This window comes from Drosophila obscura, unplaced genomic scaffold (assembly GCF_018151105.1).
Source record: "Drosophila obscura isolate BZ-5 IFL unplaced genomic scaffold, ASM1815110v1 contig_185, whole genome shotgun sequence".
NCBI lineage: Eukaryota > Metazoa > Arthropoda > Insecta > Diptera > Drosophilidae > Drosophila > Drosophila obscura.
The window spans coordinates 494,605-513,058 of record NW_024542773.1 but is presented as its reverse complement, the minus strand read 5'-3'; the positions used below and the strand labels follow the sequence as shown (position 1 = coordinate 513,058).

The 18,454-nt window shown below is 47.3% G+C and overlaps 1 protein-coding gene across 1 annotated transcript; it reads left to right on the top strand.

The window, feature by feature from the left end:
* The first annotated feature begins 10,889 nt into the window (after positions 1-10,889).
* LOC111071660 lies at positions 10,890-16,591 on the top strand. Its single transcript, XM_022363135.2, has 6 exons — positions 10,890-11,081; positions 13,811-14,058; positions 14,127-15,370; positions 15,449-15,593; positions 15,655-15,999; positions 16,058-16,591. The coding sequence occupies exons 2-6, from the start codon at positions 13,855-13,857 to the stop codon at positions 16,445-16,447; spliced, it is 2,328 nt and encodes a 775-aa protein (XP_022218827.2). The 5' UTR covers positions 10,890-11,081; positions 13,811-13,854; the 3' UTR covers positions 16,448-16,591.
* Positions 16,592-18,454: the final 1,863 nt, after the last annotated feature.

Genomic DNA, 18,454 nt, shown 5'->3' with positions numbered 1-18,454 from the left:
ATGTTAAAGGGTGGGGTAGTAGGCTAGATGCCAACCGCTCATGACAAACAAAACGCATCCCACACACACACACACACACACACACACACATGTGCACATGACCGTGCACAAAAAACACACACACATTCACGTGTGTGCATATATAGAGCGTTCGCTCTGTCAGCCTCTTCTTGTATCTTTGCCATTGCATCTTCGCATATCCCGTTACTCGCTTGGGTCACGGGGTAGATTCGTTTCGCTGGCAGCTCTGTTGCCATGGCGCTGCCGCTGCCACTGCCACTGTCTTAAGCCGCTTCCCTTGCTCTGCCGCTGCTTTAAGCCGCTGCCACTGCCGCTGCCACTGCCTTTTCCTCTGCTTTAAATGCTCTACTTTGCTTTATTTTACTTTACTTTTCAGATTAAGTTCTGCCGCAAAGTGTAGTAATACGAGGTGAAGCATTCCGGTTCTCCCCAGTTTCCACTCGCTCTCTTTCTTTACCGTCCTTTGTGCCACCCACACAGACGCCACTGAAACAACTTGGCCAACGTTTGTGAGAGTGTTCTCCAGGAAAGCCTCACCTTGCATAAATACACTCTTTTCCTCTGCTTTCATTATGTTATTCCCGTGCACTGCCGCCCCCTCCTCTGCACCACTTCTGCAGTTCCAAGGTGTACTTATAATCCTTCACAGTAGGGTGTTCCATATGTTGAAAGCTGTGAGATTTCTGTGCGCGGGTGTGGCGGGAGGCTTTTGTTCTCTCTTTCCATCAGGAACTGCACTTTTTCGGATTAACATGATTCTTTTTATCAATATATGTAACTACATAGAACTACGTATAGTTTATGTCGTAATCATGGAATGGGAGACAGTACACATCCCATCCGTTACTCTGCTCGTATGAGTATGTGGGAGAAAACTTTATAGTATTTTTTTAAATATCTATCTGCGCCAACAATTTAGTTAAATTTTGCATATATATTTCTTAAGCTGTGAGGTTCTTACTTTTTGTATTCAAGAACCAAAATGCCGCCTTCAGAAAGAGTTTATTTGTTAAGAGCTTCGTAAAACTGTCAATAAATGTCAAGAATTCACGAATCCGCAGCAGTAGAATCCTCTTAGCCTCAGATGTCTCAGATTGATTCATTGATTCAGCGTAGCATTTCGCGTCTTACCAAAATGGAATTACGAATACATATTATCATGAAGTCGTTCTGCATACTCGTATTATACCTACATTTTATCTATATTCTATCATAGATTCTCTTGTTATGCTAGTTTGGTAATCGGGGAGATATTGTAGAGCTCATGAATAGCCTCTTTGTGTCCCTTTATTTGTTGCTCCCTCACTCTCTCTTTGCCAGCATTTCAGAGATAGGTAATCTCCGAGTCGAAACTTGTGTACCTCTAGGTCTTCCTGCAGGTCTTCCCCTGCACTTCCTTTAACCCCTACTGTGTGGTTGTGGTTGCTGCGGGCGTTCGTTGTTTGCGTGTGTGGTGTGGAATGGGAACGGGAGTAGGAGTGTGAGTGGATGGTGTGGTGTGGTGTGGTAAGGTGAGGAGGTGTGGTAAGAGGGGGGGGGGGCGTGCCTTAGTTTGCCTTTTGCGGGCGTGGTCCGGCTAATAAGCAGGAAATTAAAATGTTATATGCATTGTCATGGTTGCTCAGCCGTCCGTTCGTCCGTTCATCTGCCAAGCCTCTCCTCGGGCATTGTCAACTCTGTCGCCCTGCACTGCCCTGCCTCTCCCCGTCACTCACTCTGCTCGTCTGTGTGTGTGTGTGTTTGTTGTAGTGTGCGGTTTGGTGGCGCGCCTTCAAGTATGCATTATTTTTACGTGTCAGTGCGCATTTTTGGCATAATTGAAGCACAAACACAGCGCCAGAGCTCCCGCTGCTTCCGTTGCTGAAGGCTGAAGGTCGTTTATATGCTTTCAGCACTCGCACACACACACACACACACACATACACTCTTACAATTTCCCCACTTTTGGGGGGGAGGAGCCCCCTCCATTCTGCTGAGGCCATCCCTAAGCCAAAGTTAACATTGCGTGCCTGCAGCTTCGCCGGACTTGGATTAAGTTTTACACTTTTTCACCCGCTCTCTGCACTCTTTCCCCTTTCCCCTTTTCTTTTTATTTTTCGCTCTTTTTCGCTTTTTCTGCTGTGTGCCGATGCCGGTGCCTGTGCCTGTGTGTTTGGGCAGCTTATAGACAGCCAAAGTTTTTGTCACCCTCCCCCCCATTATCATCATCACCCCTTTCTCGCTTTCTGGTACCGTACCCTCTTGCACGATAAGTTTTTATACCCTGCACAGGGTATAATTACGACGTTAAAGAAATATTCGGAGGACAAAAATAACGGTCCATTGCACAACATAAACATGCATAGTATATCAAATTCTTGATTAATATTAAAAGCTTTACCCCCAAAAATGTATTCCAAAATTAGTTGTGGGCAGTAGGTACCATCTGGGCTAGGTAAATCATAGATCATAGTGGATGGAATAAGCGTACCATTCTGAACCCAGCAGGAACTGTAGTGATTGCTTCTAATTAACTATTCTGCCATGATACGAGTATTTTTGCTCTTTTAGGAACCAAAATCGAATAAAATGTTTATCCATACAACTAAGGGATACAATAGATCTGAAAGTGTATGTAGAGCTTCGGCCCCTGAGGCGACTTTTTTTCTTTCTTGTTAAATGAGATTCTGTTTTATGTTTGGAGCGTCTCGTTTCGCCCCCTCTTCACCGCTGATCCGCTATAACCGAATTCCATCTGAACACATCTGCGGCACCCCACCGCCTATCCACCACCCCACCCCACCCCTCCACTCCATTCAACGCCCCAACGCTGCGCTGCTACTGTTCTCATGCACATCTCACACTTTACGACTTTTGCGGTTGTTAGGCGGCAGGGGCGTGGTCGCTGGTGTGGGCGTGGGCGTGGGCGTGGTCGTGCCTGGGTCGCTGGGTCTTATATAAAAACCTAATTAAAAGTGCTTTATTATGCAATTAAAACAGATAATGTCGCATTGTGGACCCGGAAAGTGGCTGGGGTGTGTGTGTTTCGGGACTGGACTCTCTGCTGTGGAGAGGGTAATGGGGGGAATGCATTTCAGGCAGGGATGTTATGTTCATATCGATATATCTAATTATTTATATATTTAAAATTTTCACACAAATAATGCAAAATCCTAGTGGTTATGGTTTAGTTTCCCAAATTTTCATCTCAAAACTTATGACTCGGAAATTCTTGAGAAGGATCAGCTTAGACTAGCTTTATATCGAAGGATGCCACAATGGATCCAAAAAGGCTTACGGATCTCGCAACAGATTACGACTAAGCCATCTGAAACTATTGAAAATTATGGCATAGTCGAAAATATTCCAAAAATAGTGCAAAAATTGATATACGTCGGTTAGCATAACAATATATCATCGATACAGATACAGTACATATGATATATGTATGTACATACATATGTACATATTTATGCTCTTTTTGGGATTATCGACAACACTATTTGCAAGTGATTTCGAATAAGCGCACAAAGATGCAGTTTCCACCAATCCCATTTCGCCCCTACCCTCAGCCTCACCCTCACCCTCACCCTGTCCCACACCCTGTCCCACACCCTGCCCCTCTCTCATTTCGCATCCCCCTCTGCAGCTCCTTTCCTCATTGTTGACATTTGTTTTGCATAAATTCTTTTTTGGCTAGGAAAATGTAAAATTCTCACTTGTTTGTCCATTGGCAGAGTCCCCGCCCCGCCTCCCCTCTCCATTCCACATTACCATTTCCCTTGTGGGTGCTGGTCAGATGAACGAGGGTGCAGGGTGCATGTTGCTGGGTACAGACTGCTGGCGGGAACGGAGATGGAGATAGAGATCGGGATGGGGATGGGGATGGGGATGGGGGGATGGTGGTGCAACTCTTGTCTTTGCTTTGTCCTGATTTATGTGCTTATAGCACTCGTATTCGGTGTCCAGTCCCTGCTGCTGCTGCTGCTGCTCCTGCTCTGCTCTGTTCTGTTCTGGATTCAACTTCAGTCTCGTTTTTGGGGTCTGGCAGGGCCTGCATTCCCCAGAAAGGACGACATTGCAGGACATCCTCGGACATGCGACAGGCCCAAACTTCACACATTCGCTCAGCTTTTTGGGTCTGGGCCCCGGTCCCTGGTCCCTGGTCCCCGAGATTCGGGAGTGTTGGGGGTATGCTCGTATTTAGACAAACATAAAATATGCTAATTTATGGCTGTTGATTTTAATAACTTGGCCCCCGCCCACATAAGTATGCCCTGTTTTTCTTTGCCTTTCTCTTATCAATGGACTGTCGGAGGCGAGGGTGAGGGGGCTGACTGTTGAAAATTGGAACAATCCAGTGGGAGGAGAGGCTGTGTAGGAGGCAGCAGTACAGCAGCATTACACAAGAGAATAACGGCTCACATGCTGAAATGGAAAGACAGCCACAGAGTTTCACTTAATTTAAAGTCTGATTCAGAAATTTGAAAAAATTTACTTGTACACTTGGACACCTCACTATCTATGCTTTAAATAATGTTCTCACTGGCTATTACCCAATAGATAATCTTTTTTTTTTTTTTATTATTACGGGATTTTATTTATCGAATCTTCCCTATTAGAGACTTACGACAAGTATACAAATCTTAGCATAATATATTTATTTAATTAGTTACACTTATTTACTTAGAGTACGTCCCTAGCTAAGTATTATTGGTCTAAGGTCTAAGGTCTCTTCGCCGGAATCGTGTATGGCTGCGCAAGGATGGGCTTGAAGCTTGGCCTGGTACTTTGCTTTCACTTTGGCAATTTCATCTTTAACTGATCCTACATTTAAGTGATAATAGGCAATAGATAATCTGAGCTTATATCTTTTGTACTTGCCATAGACATACATATTCATACGGCAGTCACAGTCACTGCCATATGTAAACTATCATAACTGCCTATTGTTTCGAGCCATACCCCCCAAGTCGCACTTCAAGTTTTTGCTTTCAAAATCAAGTCTGAGAGCCCATTCCGACTCGAGTCACACTATTTGTGTGTGTGTGTGTGTGTGTGTTTGTGTGTGTACACATACAATGCATGTAATTGTTCAAGATTCGCGACGATTCAGCTGAAGTCTACTTAGGCAGGGCAGTCAGTCAGTCAAGACGATGTCAGTTGAAGAGTTTCAAGAGTCAGATTAACACAAATTGCATGGGCAGCTATGAATGCGAGCGCAGCTTATAATGAGAGCGAGAGACCGTGAGAGAGATAGAGCGCGAGAGCGAGAGCGAGAGCAGGCTTGGCTGGTCAGAGAGCGAGCGAACGCAGGAAGAGCGCGACCTAAAAAGAAGAAAGAAGCGACTGGCACAGGCTAACAACAAAACAACAATGTTTCGGTACAGTGGGCAGTGAGCAGTTGCTGCTACTCCTGCTGTGAATTATTTATATTTTAATTCGGAAAATCGGACTGCGCAGCCCAACAATGAGAACTTTCCAATGTTCCTTATTTAATTCCATTGTTGCACTTACAGTTACTGTTACAGTTAATGTAGTCCCGTAATTACAAAGCTCAGTCCCTGCCGAATCTCTGGCAAAGCTCTAGAAAGTTCTAGATTTAAAATAAGATTTATTACCTGCTACCTACAGACTGGATTCCAGTCACAGGCAAATCAGTCTTGACTTGTCATCATTAGCATACCCTCAAGCCGAAGTACAGTCGTGGCAGTCATATTTGGACTGGGGGTAGAGTCGAGGTGCCATTCAAGTCACACTCCCTAATCACTGCCAAAGAACTTTGTCACATCGGTGCGGAGTTGTGGATACAGCATCCGTCGAGTCGAGTCGAGTCGAGTGAGTCCAAATCAGTCACATCGACCGTCATTAGTAATGGATAGCCCTCGAACAGACTTCGAAGTTACCACAAAAGTCATTCCTCCAACTGTCGCCAGTGATCCGATAAACGATATACATACTCGAACAGTGGAGGGCCGATTGGTGGAGAGGGGGGTGGGAAGGAGTGATGAACAGAAAGAGTCCATCGGGCTGACATCTATGGCCATCGAGTACACATGTCTGTGGATAGATGGATCTCTGACAAATAGTAGCATAGTTCTCCCCGTTCCCATTCCCATTCCCATCTCCATACACGGCCACGTCCTCGTTCACCTCTTTATCCCTGTCCCTGTCCCTGTACCGTCCCCTGTCCCTGTCCCTGTCCGTCCCCGTCACTGTCGTCATTCCGGCCACAAAAGCACGGACTTTTCAATGGGACTTCCTTACCTTTCCGTTGAATCTTTTTTTTTTTTTTGTATTTTCTCGTTTTTTATTTTACGAGTTTTTCTGCTCTTTTTGTTTCCGTTGTCACTCGTTTTCGGTTTTTGTTGACAAATCATTCTATGCGTGTGCTGCGGGTGGATGCCAGCGAAAGAATGTCGGGGGCTGTGCTGTGGCAAAGGGCACAGTGGACAGAGAACAGAGTACAGAGGACAGAGTACAGAGGGCAGAGGGCACAGCAGTCAGGTGGTCCATTGTCCGAGGCAACTGGCATATCATTCATTCACCTGGGCAACGGATGCGCCGATGTCGAGGCAACGTCATCTGGCGCTTCAGAATGCGCTCGCCCAAATATTCTCACAGATGAGTGTGTGTGTGTGTGTGTGTGTGTGGGGTGAAGGGGAAGGGGAGGCTGGATGGAGGCTATATGTAAGTATATGCTCCACAAAGAGTCCCTGCATCAATGGGTCAGTTTGAGGCAACGATGACGAGATTATGCTCATTAGAGTGAAGGCCTCGTCTGCCAGTTGGCAGTAGGCAGGCAGGCAGGCAGGCAGGCAGGCAAGCAAGCAGGAGGATGGGAATACCCCGCCTGTCGGTGGTGGAAACAATGGGGATTGGGAACCAGAGGATTGCGACCGGTACGTGGCATACACTGCGCCAACCAAAAATAGCGCAAAGAGATCAGGCACGCCGATACAGCTGGAGTGTTTGCGTTGTGGAGGTCTAACTATTTTTGGAAACAAAACCCTCGCAGACCTCGAAAGTTCACGAAAATTAAGCAACGCTCTTTGACCTGCCCGTGCCCAAAAAAGGCCTAATTGATGGACAGTTTGGGGACACTGCCAATTAAGTAACCACATTAATAGATGGAAAATAACTAAGATTGACATGTTGTTTTGACCAGGAAAATATAAGACCAGTTAGGACTATTTTAAATCAATATTTGGGGGGGTTCTTGGATAGTTTTCATTCAGATAAGAATCATAAGAAATAGTAGAAAATAGTAGAAAATATTAGAAGAAAATGTAGATCTATTGAGATCTTGTGTGTACCATAGAGTTCCTCCCACTCTCTATATACATTTGCCTACACTCGTACTAGCCGTGTTGTACCGTTCCGCAAAGATATAGCCATCAGTGGCTTGTGAGTGTTGATAGAGCCAGAGACAGAACCAAAGCCTAAGATCGACTGGCACTCGGGAACTACTTTCCATTCAGAGGAGCAACTTGAAAAGAGTTTCGGTTCACAAAGAGATTTGAAATGCTTCCCCATATAAATCCCGTAATTCTAAGTTAATTGGGTTGTCAATTGATGGGAGAGAGCAGATAGCGAGGGGCAGTGCAGTGGAAGAGCAACAGCAAGAGCAAGAGCGAAATTGGGAGCAGGATTGGCACTGCCCGCCCGGTTTGAGGGAAGAAACTTTGTTGGCCAACGAGTTGGCCTGTCTCTCTCTCTCTCTCTCTCTCCTGCTGTGACTCTGTAACTGTGTGTTTGTGTTTCTGTTTCTGTGTGTTTGTGTGTGTTTCTGTGTTTGTGTGCTTGTGCTGTATGTAGCTCGTTTCACTCGGCATTTGTGCAATATTTTCTCATGAATTGACGTGCCCGGTTGATAGGCTTCTGCCTGGAATGGCAGGAGTTTTGGCTGGGCTGGGGCTGGGGCTGGGCTGGGCTGGGCTGGGCTGGGCTGTGCTGGGGGCTGGGGCTCGCTGACGGAGGGCTGGTGCTGCAGCGGGTGAAGGGTTGGGCTTGCCATTATTTGTATGGCCTAAAACTTTTTCGTAATGCCCTGATCAATGCACAGAGCATGGCCGTATCGGGCTAGAGCATGGGCAGTGGGCAGTGGACAGTGGACAGTGGGGTGAGATGCGAGGGTTGAGGGCTTGTTGGCAAATTCAATTGGAATTGCATTTGAAATCATTTTGGCATTTAGCATTATTATACATATTGTTAGGCACAAAAATGCCGGCCGATACAGCTACCGATATGGAAATTGTTGTGCTTGTGTCAGTTTCAATTTACCACAATTTGCACAATTTATTTGCTTTGACTTTGACTCTTCAACCCCGGTCCAGCATCGAGCCTAGCCTCCATGCACCATGCACCATGCACCACGCTGTGCCTGTACAGTGCCGTCCCAGGGCCGTCGTGCCACAATATGCCACATTTCATAGAAACCGTATACAATTCCCAGCTTTATTTCATTTCATTTCATTTCATTTCCATTGCATTGCATTTTGCTGTGCATCGCATTGCGATGGTAACTTTTTTGCTGCCTGCCCCAAAGGCATGTACTAAATTGCTTGTTTTAATTCTTTTTTATTGTTATTTTATCTGCTGTGGTGGTTGCTGGCCACCTAGATTTGGCCTGGCCCTGACCAGCGGAGCGAATGCATTGCCAAAGTGTTGGCCATAATCAATTTGATTTGCCGACAATCAACTGGCCAAGCGCGTCAAAAGGATTCTATGGGCATTATCAATACGAATCGCATTTCATTACAGCATTTTCATTTGAAATGCCTGAAATAGGTTCTCCCCCTGCCCGCTCTGTTGCAGCCCGCACTATCATCCTACCGCACGATTTGAGCAAATGAAAACCGCAAATTGCCAAATTAAAATGCAACACATTTTCCCTTAAAATATTGCGCTGAAAAGCATTTGCAACAAATTAATAAAGCATGCTTTTTGGGGCCCAAAAGTGGGGCACAAATAATTTCACTCTGCACACATCCATGTGAAATGAGCCCGATGGAAAACTTGCACAAAGTTTTAATGTGCCTAATCCCATCCCCATACCCCCCATATCCCCCCACATACCCTCCGCAGTTCACAGTCTCCCCATCCTTTTTGTATTTATCTAACCCCATTAAGGCTGCCAGCAAGGGCTCAGCTTCGGCTCCGGGATTAGGCAGCGTAACAACAACATTGTGTAAGGTCAATCTGTTCTACTACTTGCGATCCACATGACCTGCACATGGCAGTGGCTGTGGCTGCCATGGCTACAGTTAGATGCAGGGTGCAAGGTGCATGATGCAAGATGCAAGATGCAGGGTGGTGGTGGTGCCGGGGCAAGGGTGGGATAGCCTTGTCATCGTTATGCTGGTGGTAAGAGTCCTTGACGGGGCCGAAGAAGCAGAAATGCAGGTCCGTAATGGCATTCCAAGGTCTTAACAGTGGCGGCAACGCCTTAGAAGCTATGCTAAATGTTTAACAGCGCTCAGGGGAACAGTCCCCCAACAACAGCTTGGGGTAGGTAAGTAAATTTTTAACAGCTTGGGGCAAGCGTCCACATCGTAAGAGCTGTTCCGACTCTATAACAGCTCGGTTAACTCCGTTATATAACTGCCTACCCCCCCACTCCACTCGTGGGCCGTTAACAGCTCTGCAGGCAAACCCGCAAAAACTTTGCTAATCCTTGTACAGCCATGCTTATGACATCACAGCAATGCGGACAGTTTGTTCTAGAGAGGTGAAGAGGTGCACTGCTTATGTATAGATGAGATGTGGTAGCAGCTGCAGAAAAGCAAAGATTTAGCTTCAACGACTTCCTACATATATGTAACATGTAACAGCTATATGTAACACCTATGTATACGTAACAGCTGCGCTGCTAAACTTCGTAACAGCTATGTTAAGGCCATGAATAGCTCTGCTAAGTCCTCTGTTTTCTGTTTTTTTGTTTGTTTTGGATAACTGTAACCGGCATGTCGAAGCTTGCATCTATCCTATCGTTATATGTAATATGTGTAAATATGTATTATGTGCAGCCTTTACATCTCTGCAAACCCCTTAAAAGCTCTTGCAACTCCTTAAAAGCTCTGCCAAATCAGCTTGTCAAATCGAAGCTTGCAGTCCACAGAAAATCTACCCCTTCGGTAGAACAGAGACCAAGTGATGCTCGCGTGCCACGACACGCGGGCTCGTTCGCAGCGTAACTCGAACCTCATTGAAACATGAGCTGGACTTCCTCAGAAACTTGACCAGTCATAGCCACAAGCCGAAACAAGCCTTGGATAAACTGTTTAAGCTAATTTAAAGTCACATTGCTTCATTCCATTTATAAAGAGAATGCAGCGTACTATTTTAGCGCTCCATTTCTGAAAATCTAAAGCATGAATTATGGTATCACATATGAAATCTATTGCTCAGCTCTCGTTTATGGCGTTTTTTAGGTACATTTAAAACCATAACGGTATGGCTAAGCATTTTATGGCACATTTTGTGGACTTGACCAGCCATAATGGTATGGCATAAAGGTATAATGGCCGCCATAATGTTATGGCATAAAGGTATAATGGCCGCCATAATGTTATGGCATAAAGGTATAATGGCTGCCATAATGGTATGGTTAAACGTTTTATGGTCATCTCTTGTCCTGAAGCTCAGTTTAGGTCGAAATTAAGTTCATTTTTGGGACAGGACAGCACAGGACAAGGACACAAACCCTGTCTATCGATTGCAGCTCGATTGCAGCTTATCGTGTGCGTGTCAGTGTGTGTTTGTGTGTGTGAATGTGTGTGTGTAAGAAAGAGAAAGCTTGTGGGTCGGCCCAAAAAGTGGACCAAAGTTTTGTTGTTTCTGTCCCTTCCTGTTTTGCTCTGTTTCGCCTCTCAGTTGGCCGCGACTTTTTGCACAAACGGTTCAGCGAGAATGTTTAGCATATTGCTTCCTCGCTGCTGCTGGTGCTCCCCCTTCGTGTGATTCCAGTTATTGTTAAAAGTGTTAAATTCCTCAAGCAGTACAATGATGAATAACTGTTAATGATAGTGTGTGCCTGTGCCGTGCCTGTCACTGTGTATAAGCGAAAGCCAAGCTAAAAGGTAAGCGAAATGTGCTGCTGCTGTACTCTTTTGTTGATTTTTATACAATACATATGTATGTAGTTGTTGCTGCTGCTGCTGTGCTATTTTTTTTATTGTTTTTGTAGCTGTGCCATCTTAAAGTGTGTAACTAAACGAAATGGTATAGGGTTCAGGTGTATAGGGTTCAGGTGCTATCTTTACTGGCTTTTGCTGGCACGATTGCCACGAAAAACCTCCGAAAATTAGTAAACCGAAAATGAACTGTAATTGTGGCAGAGTTGTACTGGCAGGAATGTGTGTGTTCAAATGTGGGTGACCGTGCGTATATTTCTGCAATTCGGGCAACTTGCTCTAGATTTGTTGACCCCAACCCCAACCCATTCCGTTTGTAGCTTATCCTGCTCTGCCTGCTCTGTTTCTGCCTCTGCCTCTGCTTCTGCCTCTGCCTCTGCTTGCTTGCTCTCTGCCAGTAAATCTTTCGCTGCCGCTTATTTTAATTCTGGCCTTTACTTTTTCTATGAGTGGGACCCCTTTCTCTGCCGGCACGGCACCTATTCATCTGAATGTCTGCCTCTGCCCCTGCCCCTGTCCTGCCATGCCGCTGCCCTTACCTCTGCCAAAACCTCTGGCGCTCTACCACTTTTTGATTACTTTGACTTTCGTTTGCTTTTCACTCTTCATTTCACCATAAAAAACATTCATTTCTGATTTCCTTTCTCTTTTGTTTCATCATGCTCCGCTGAGAGAGGGCACGGAACGAACAGACGCATCTGCGGGAGGGGCAAGTGGCAGAAAGATGAGGAGCGAAGCGAAGCTTCTGTCCGAGGGTAGAGAGACCGATTACAGTTGTCTTCTGACGTGACTAAAGTTCATTTTTATTTTCGTTGCTGCCTTTGTTGTGCGTCCAACGGTCGCTTCGCCACAGTGTCCCATTTTTGGTGCGGCTGTGAAGCAGAGCAGCCGCGAAAAAGAGGTCACTAGCCAGCCGGCAGCACTCCACATCTTCTTCCTCTTCCTCATATTCGCTTATTGGCTTACGAGTATGCGGTGACAGTTTCAGGCCTATGCGATAATACATACAAATGTACACATGTATTGTACATGTATACGTACATATTTGTATATAACAAAAATATGCACATACATATGTGTGCACATACCGTGCTGCATATTGCCGCATTGGAGCGGCAACAAAAGACAGAGCCAGAGCCAGAGCCAGTGGAATGACCTCGCAGTAGGTTAATGAAAAGTGGCACTGTGCTGATGCTGCTGGCTGCTGGCTGCCTGCCTCTGTACCACCATTGCTGCAAAAGTTCTGCTAAGCTGCTGGCACCGTAGTAGTAGGTGTAGCAGTAGTACTGGTGGTGGCAGCATGATATGTGACCAGATAAGTGGGCTGCCTTGTCGCCCTGAGTATGCATGTGTACTCGTGTGTGTGTGCGGGAGAACGGAAGATTGCGAAAGGCTGATTAACCGATTACTACACCCGTTAATTAGAGGGTAGTCGGGGGTAGATAGAGCTGAAGGCAGCGACTGTCCTGCTGCGACTACCCAAGTAGGGCATGGACAGCACACGCAGGGCAATTTGTGGGACTGTGAAGGGAGTGTCTGTACAGAGTATGCAAAGGGCGACCCACCATAGCCAGGATTCACACAATGGAAGCAGAATACACTCACGAAGCGTACAAGGATGTGGAATAGATAGTGATAGACCTGCAGGCAGCAGATTGTCCATACAGGCATAGGGCATGGAGACTCTCTCTCGCTAATCCGCACAATGCGAACTACAGGGTATGCACAGAACGACCTGCTCTGCGCTGTGCCTGGGAATAATTAGACAGAAGCTCAATGAACTGTGCAAGTGGGTGGAAGGGGACAGAGTGTGGTGCATAAATTGATTATATATGAGGGCTTAATACAACGTTTTAATGAACCATTCACTTCGCAGCTCTAAAAGCAATTTTATTCGGCCGGAGAAATAATCCCCATCCAAGCCCTGTTACTTAAATCCCGTTGAGTGCCTGGCAACGTCAGCTAAAACAAGAAAGCAGTGCGCGAGAGAGAGAGAGAGAGAGACCAGGATGAGTGCAATGCATTGTCAGTATTTGCTTCTCCCTCCTCCCACGCTCTTCTCTCCAACACTCTCGTTCAATAATCCGCCTAAGTCCCGTTGCCTAAACTCTTTGAGTGCCTCTGCTCGCCTGCCTGGCCTGCTTGGTGACGCCAACGAGAGCCAGAGGCTGAGAGAGAGAGAGAGAGAGGTTCTAGGTGTGGGAGAGCCGGCAGGCAAGCTGCTTGCTGCCAAGCGACAATGATCCATTGTCAGCGTTTGCTTTGCCGACCGACCGACCGCCCGCCCCCCTCCCTCCTGACACCTCTTTTGCCGCTTCGCTTTGATGTGGCAATGCTGCGTCTCTGGTTACAAATTCAATTGAAAAAACTGTCAATATTTGAGATTGAGAAGCAGAGCACGGGCACCTGCCCACGCCCACATCTCGTTGATGAGGCAAATCGTCGACTGTAAAGCGATGCGAGATGAAAGTGTTGCCACTATACTCGCCTCACCCCTCACCCCTCACCCGTCACCCCTCAACACCGCCAGCAAGGCAACCCATTCCACACATCATTTTCCAATGAAAACATTTGGGTTTTATTTTCGTTTCTATTTTTTTATGGTGATGAAACTTGTAAGGGGAAGCTCCTCTCCTCCTCTCCCCACCCACCCACTGACTCATTTCCATTTGCAGGAAACTCAGGAAATGACCAGCGACTGGTAGAGGGGAGAGCCAGCATGGATGGGGTACCGTCCCTGACAATGACCTTCACCAGCCTGGCTCTGCTGCTCCTGGTGCTGATCACGGGCCTGCTGTTTGCCTGCCACTGCCTGGGGCACCGGGCGGCCAGCTGGATGCGGATGCGCTCCAGCAAGGAGGAAAAGATCGGCCTCTCCCATCACAAGCACAAGCTCTTCCATGCCAACGGCTATATGGCCAGTGTAAGTTGTCGCCTCCTGATATCGACTGTTCCTATCGTGTGTTATCGTGTATCGATTGCCCACCACAGATCCAATCGGGCTCCGAGTTCCTGCTGAGCACCAGCGGCAGCTTCAAGCGCTTCGACACCATCGACAAGGACGACCACAATCGCTCCCAGCATCTGCTGTTGCTGAACGGCGGAAACGGTGGTGCTGGCGCCGGAACGGCCACTACAGGGGCCTCCTCCACATTGGAGGCCACCACGCCGCTGTGGAACTTGCCCCAAGGGGATGTTGGCATTCCGCCGCAACCACTGCGCCCGGCTCCTGCCCCGAATAGCGCCGGACCCAGCAGCAAGACCGTGACGTTTTCCTTTAGCCAAGTCAACGAGCTAGCCTCTCCCACAGCCGACGGCGGCTCGGAGCCGGATCGCCGCTCCTGTTTGCGTTCGCCCCTCCGCCACAGCGGTGGTGCAGGCGGAACTGTGGTGCCACAGCCACTGGAAGCACCGCCGCCGCCGCGACTCACAACCTCCGCCTCCGTCAACCTGTCGGCCACTGCCATTCCACGTCCAATTGCGAAGCGGCAGGTGTCCCTGCAGCAGGGCATCAACCGGAGCGGCGAGGTTGCGGTCGGAGGCCCACTGACGGCGCAGGTGCAGCAAGTGGAGCCCCAGTTGGAGGCGGAGGTGGAGAGACGCACGCCGGCGTTAAAGCGCCGTAACTCTAGCACAAATCCCTTCCTCTGCGAGTCCATTGAGCACGTGCCGCCAGTCCCAACTGAAGCTCCAGCACCTACTTCCACTCCAACGCCCGCGGCAGCTGCATCTGCACCACCCATGCAGCCCATGACGCAGCCCCAGCACAACGGGAATCCCTTCGCGGAGTCGCAGAGTCTGTCCAGTCGGCTGCTCAAGTTCCACAATACAACGAATCCCTTCACGGGTCTGGGGCAGCGCGTCAAGGGCCCCCACATGCTGCAGAAAACCATCTCCGAGGACTATCTCTTCCGGAAGCTGGGCATGAACGGGCCCCTGGCCAATGGCAATGGCCATGGCCAGGCCAACGGTAACGCAAACGGAAATGGCACTTGGAGCTTTGGCCGCTCTCTGATGCGACAGGACTCGACCCTCAGTCTGGGCCTGGGCAGGCGCAACAGCTCGCAGATGTCGCTGGACGCGAGCTCGGCATCGGGATCGCTGGAGGGCATTAACCTGGAGCGGGCCATCTCCTGCGATTCGGTCAACTCGGACTCCACCCTCTTTCTGGACCAGCTGGATCAACCCTACACCCAGATCACCGGATATCTGTGCATTGGCCTGCACTACGACAAGTAAGCAAGAAGTTCGATTGCCCCTGTCCATCCACTCATTCTGGTTCTGGTTCTGGTTCTGGAATCGATTCTCTGCAGAAACAGCATCAGCAACGAGGGCATGGAGCTGACTGTGAGCGTGCTGGAGGCCAAGGGTCTCATTTGTCCCTTCAGCGTGGAGTCGTTGGATACGTTTGTGCGGATCTATCTGGTGCCCGATCACCCTGGCGCCATGCAGACCAAAGTGAGTACATTTCATGGATGCTTCGCGGTAGCGATGCTCAACGATAAATGCGTTCATTTAGGTGGTCGACTCCACGCTAACGCCCAGCTACAACGAGAGCTTCAGCTTCTGGCTGCAGAAGAAGCAGGTGCGCCACTCGCTCTGGTTCCATCTGTACCACAATGGGCCTGCCCACACGCTAATTGGGGAGGCGGAGATGGAGATTGGAGAGCTGCCGCGGCCCATCACCACCTGGATACCGCTGTCGGACTCCAGGAAGTGCAACGCCCGCTGGGGCGAGCTGATGTTCTCGCTGAGCTACCTGCCCACGGCAGAGCGACTGACCATTGTGGTGGTGAAGGCGCGCAACCTGAAGCTGGATGTGGAGCAGCCCAGCGCGGACATTGTGCAGAATGTCTTCGTAAAGGTATGGACTAGGGTATATCACAGTACATCACAATATAATGAAACCACATTCAAAACAGGTTTACCTGATGAACAACGAGAAGAAGGTGCTGAAGAAGCGCACCTCGCTGAAGCGCAAGGATCGCTGCCCCATCTTTAACGAGTCGATGATCTTCAGTGTGCCACCGCAGAGCCTGACCACGGCCCAATTGCGTCTCACCGTGTTCGGCGTGACCACCGAGGGCGGTATTCTGCCGCTGGGCCATGTCATTACCGGCAGCTGTGCGGTCGGCAAGGGACTGCGCCACTGGCATCAGATGCTCTCCTCGCTGCGCAAACCTGTTGCCATGTGGCATGTCCTCCGTCGGGCCGTCAATCAGCCGATTTTCACGGGCGGCGCCGAGGCCGTGGTGGCCGCCATGCAGAGCACTCTGCAACGGGCCAGCGCCAAGCGGAACAGCATCGTTTAGGGCACAGCATCGGTGCCCTCTGATCTGATCGGATCGGATGGGATCGGATTGTATGGGCTGGGATAGATTTCTCGCTCGACCGCTGATGTGCGCTGAGGCATTAAATTTAGCGTATTTAGTTGGAAAACCCTTCTCTCCCCCCCCCCCCCCCCCCCCCCCACCACATCCCACTTGTTTGGCGAACCCTTTGAGATGCAACGAAAAGAAGACAGAAATGCTATATGGGATGTGGGATGGGGGGGATGCACCCTCTGGAACCCGCTAAATTGCATTTACTAACTTTCTTACTTTTCTACTGCTTTCCCCCCAACACACACACACTCTGCCACACTGCCCTTGTGTATCCCCCCACGTGTATGCCCCAGTCGAGTCGGGAGAATTAGAATCAAATTTACTACAAGTATTAATTAATATAGATAATATAATAATCGAATCGAGAACAGAACAGAACAGAACCTAAACCCGCACCAAAGGACAACACGAGCCTATTAACTAGTTATACATATTAACATTGTCGCGCACTAATTGTTATCGGATGTAAGATTTATACTATGATATATATACATATATACCAGACTATATATAGAGTCAGAGAGTACCCCCGCACTTGTTGAGATTTTCGTTCATCGTCGCATACAGCCGGGAGATTAATTGTTTGTCTGTATAACATACTTCATTTCCGCGTGAATAACGGACAGCTGAAGAAATATAATGAACTGGAGTTCATGAAGCGGAGTATGCGTAATACTGACTGCAATTATGATTATCCCGTGCGCTGTATGAGCTAGCCCAGCTACCTGTGAGCCTGTTATACATATGTATGTACAATATGTATTACTCGTACAACTCTATAGATAGATAGATAGATCGATCGATCGTCATTTGGCAATCAATCGTTGTTGAATTTGAAACTCAATCGAGAAGCGTTAAACCCCTTAAGCATTGTGATATGATGATATGATATAAAATGAATTCAACAGAGCAAACCTTAGCGAACCAAATCAAATTACACCCATATGTATTTACGATTATTCTATAACAATCCATAAAGAACCGAAATGTACGGAACCGTATTATACGCATTATGCTAACTAATTTGTAGTCGTTGAAAGGGGAGCAAGATTTCTTATGTGATTTGCATTTTGTGTAATGTTTTGCCATTGGTATTAGTTGAAACAGTCAGGAGTCAGGGGATGATCTAGTTATAACCTTTACACAAGCATACACAGACACACATAAACATATGGATTTCCATTTAGAAACGAGTTTTTTTTTAACAGTAAGGGACAATAACTTTGCAAGCATTTATAATTAAATTTATATCGAGTTATTATCAAACGAAAATCAAAGAGTGTTCGTTAACCCCAAAGGGGTTCCTCCGCAGCCCTTTAGCTACATACATATATAATATAGCACATTAAAATTATGTATCCGTTTCCAATAGTGTTCACTCACTTTCAGCCTTTATTGAGAGCCTGGCACACTTTTTTTGCCAGCTGATGCTTTAAAAATCTGGTCACATAAATCCCTTTCTGAATCTCACCCAATATACATACATACTATACCTATAGATATGCAGACATTCCCTACTAAGTATGAGATTGTGAGTTTTATTGGATAATTATAAAATGGATGAAATTATGGATAAAAGTATAATCTAAAAATTTGATAAGTACAATCGAAATACATCACAACTCAATTCCATAGCATAGCCTCGCCAATCGATTACGCTTTCGATCTTCTTTCGTATTTATTCGATAATGTATTTATCATTCTTTGACGGATATAATTTGACAGTCGAATTGATTGTCACTGAGCCGCATTCAATCAGAGAAACTATGAAAGAAAATTCCATTATTCGTATGTAATCGTGCCCTTGAAAGCGCTGCCTTATAGTAGTGAAACGCACTGTATGCATACATACATATATATATACCTATATAGGAAGAGAGCATTTAAGGGCGAGTCCTTTTCCCCGATTTACCAATATACATATATGTATACTCG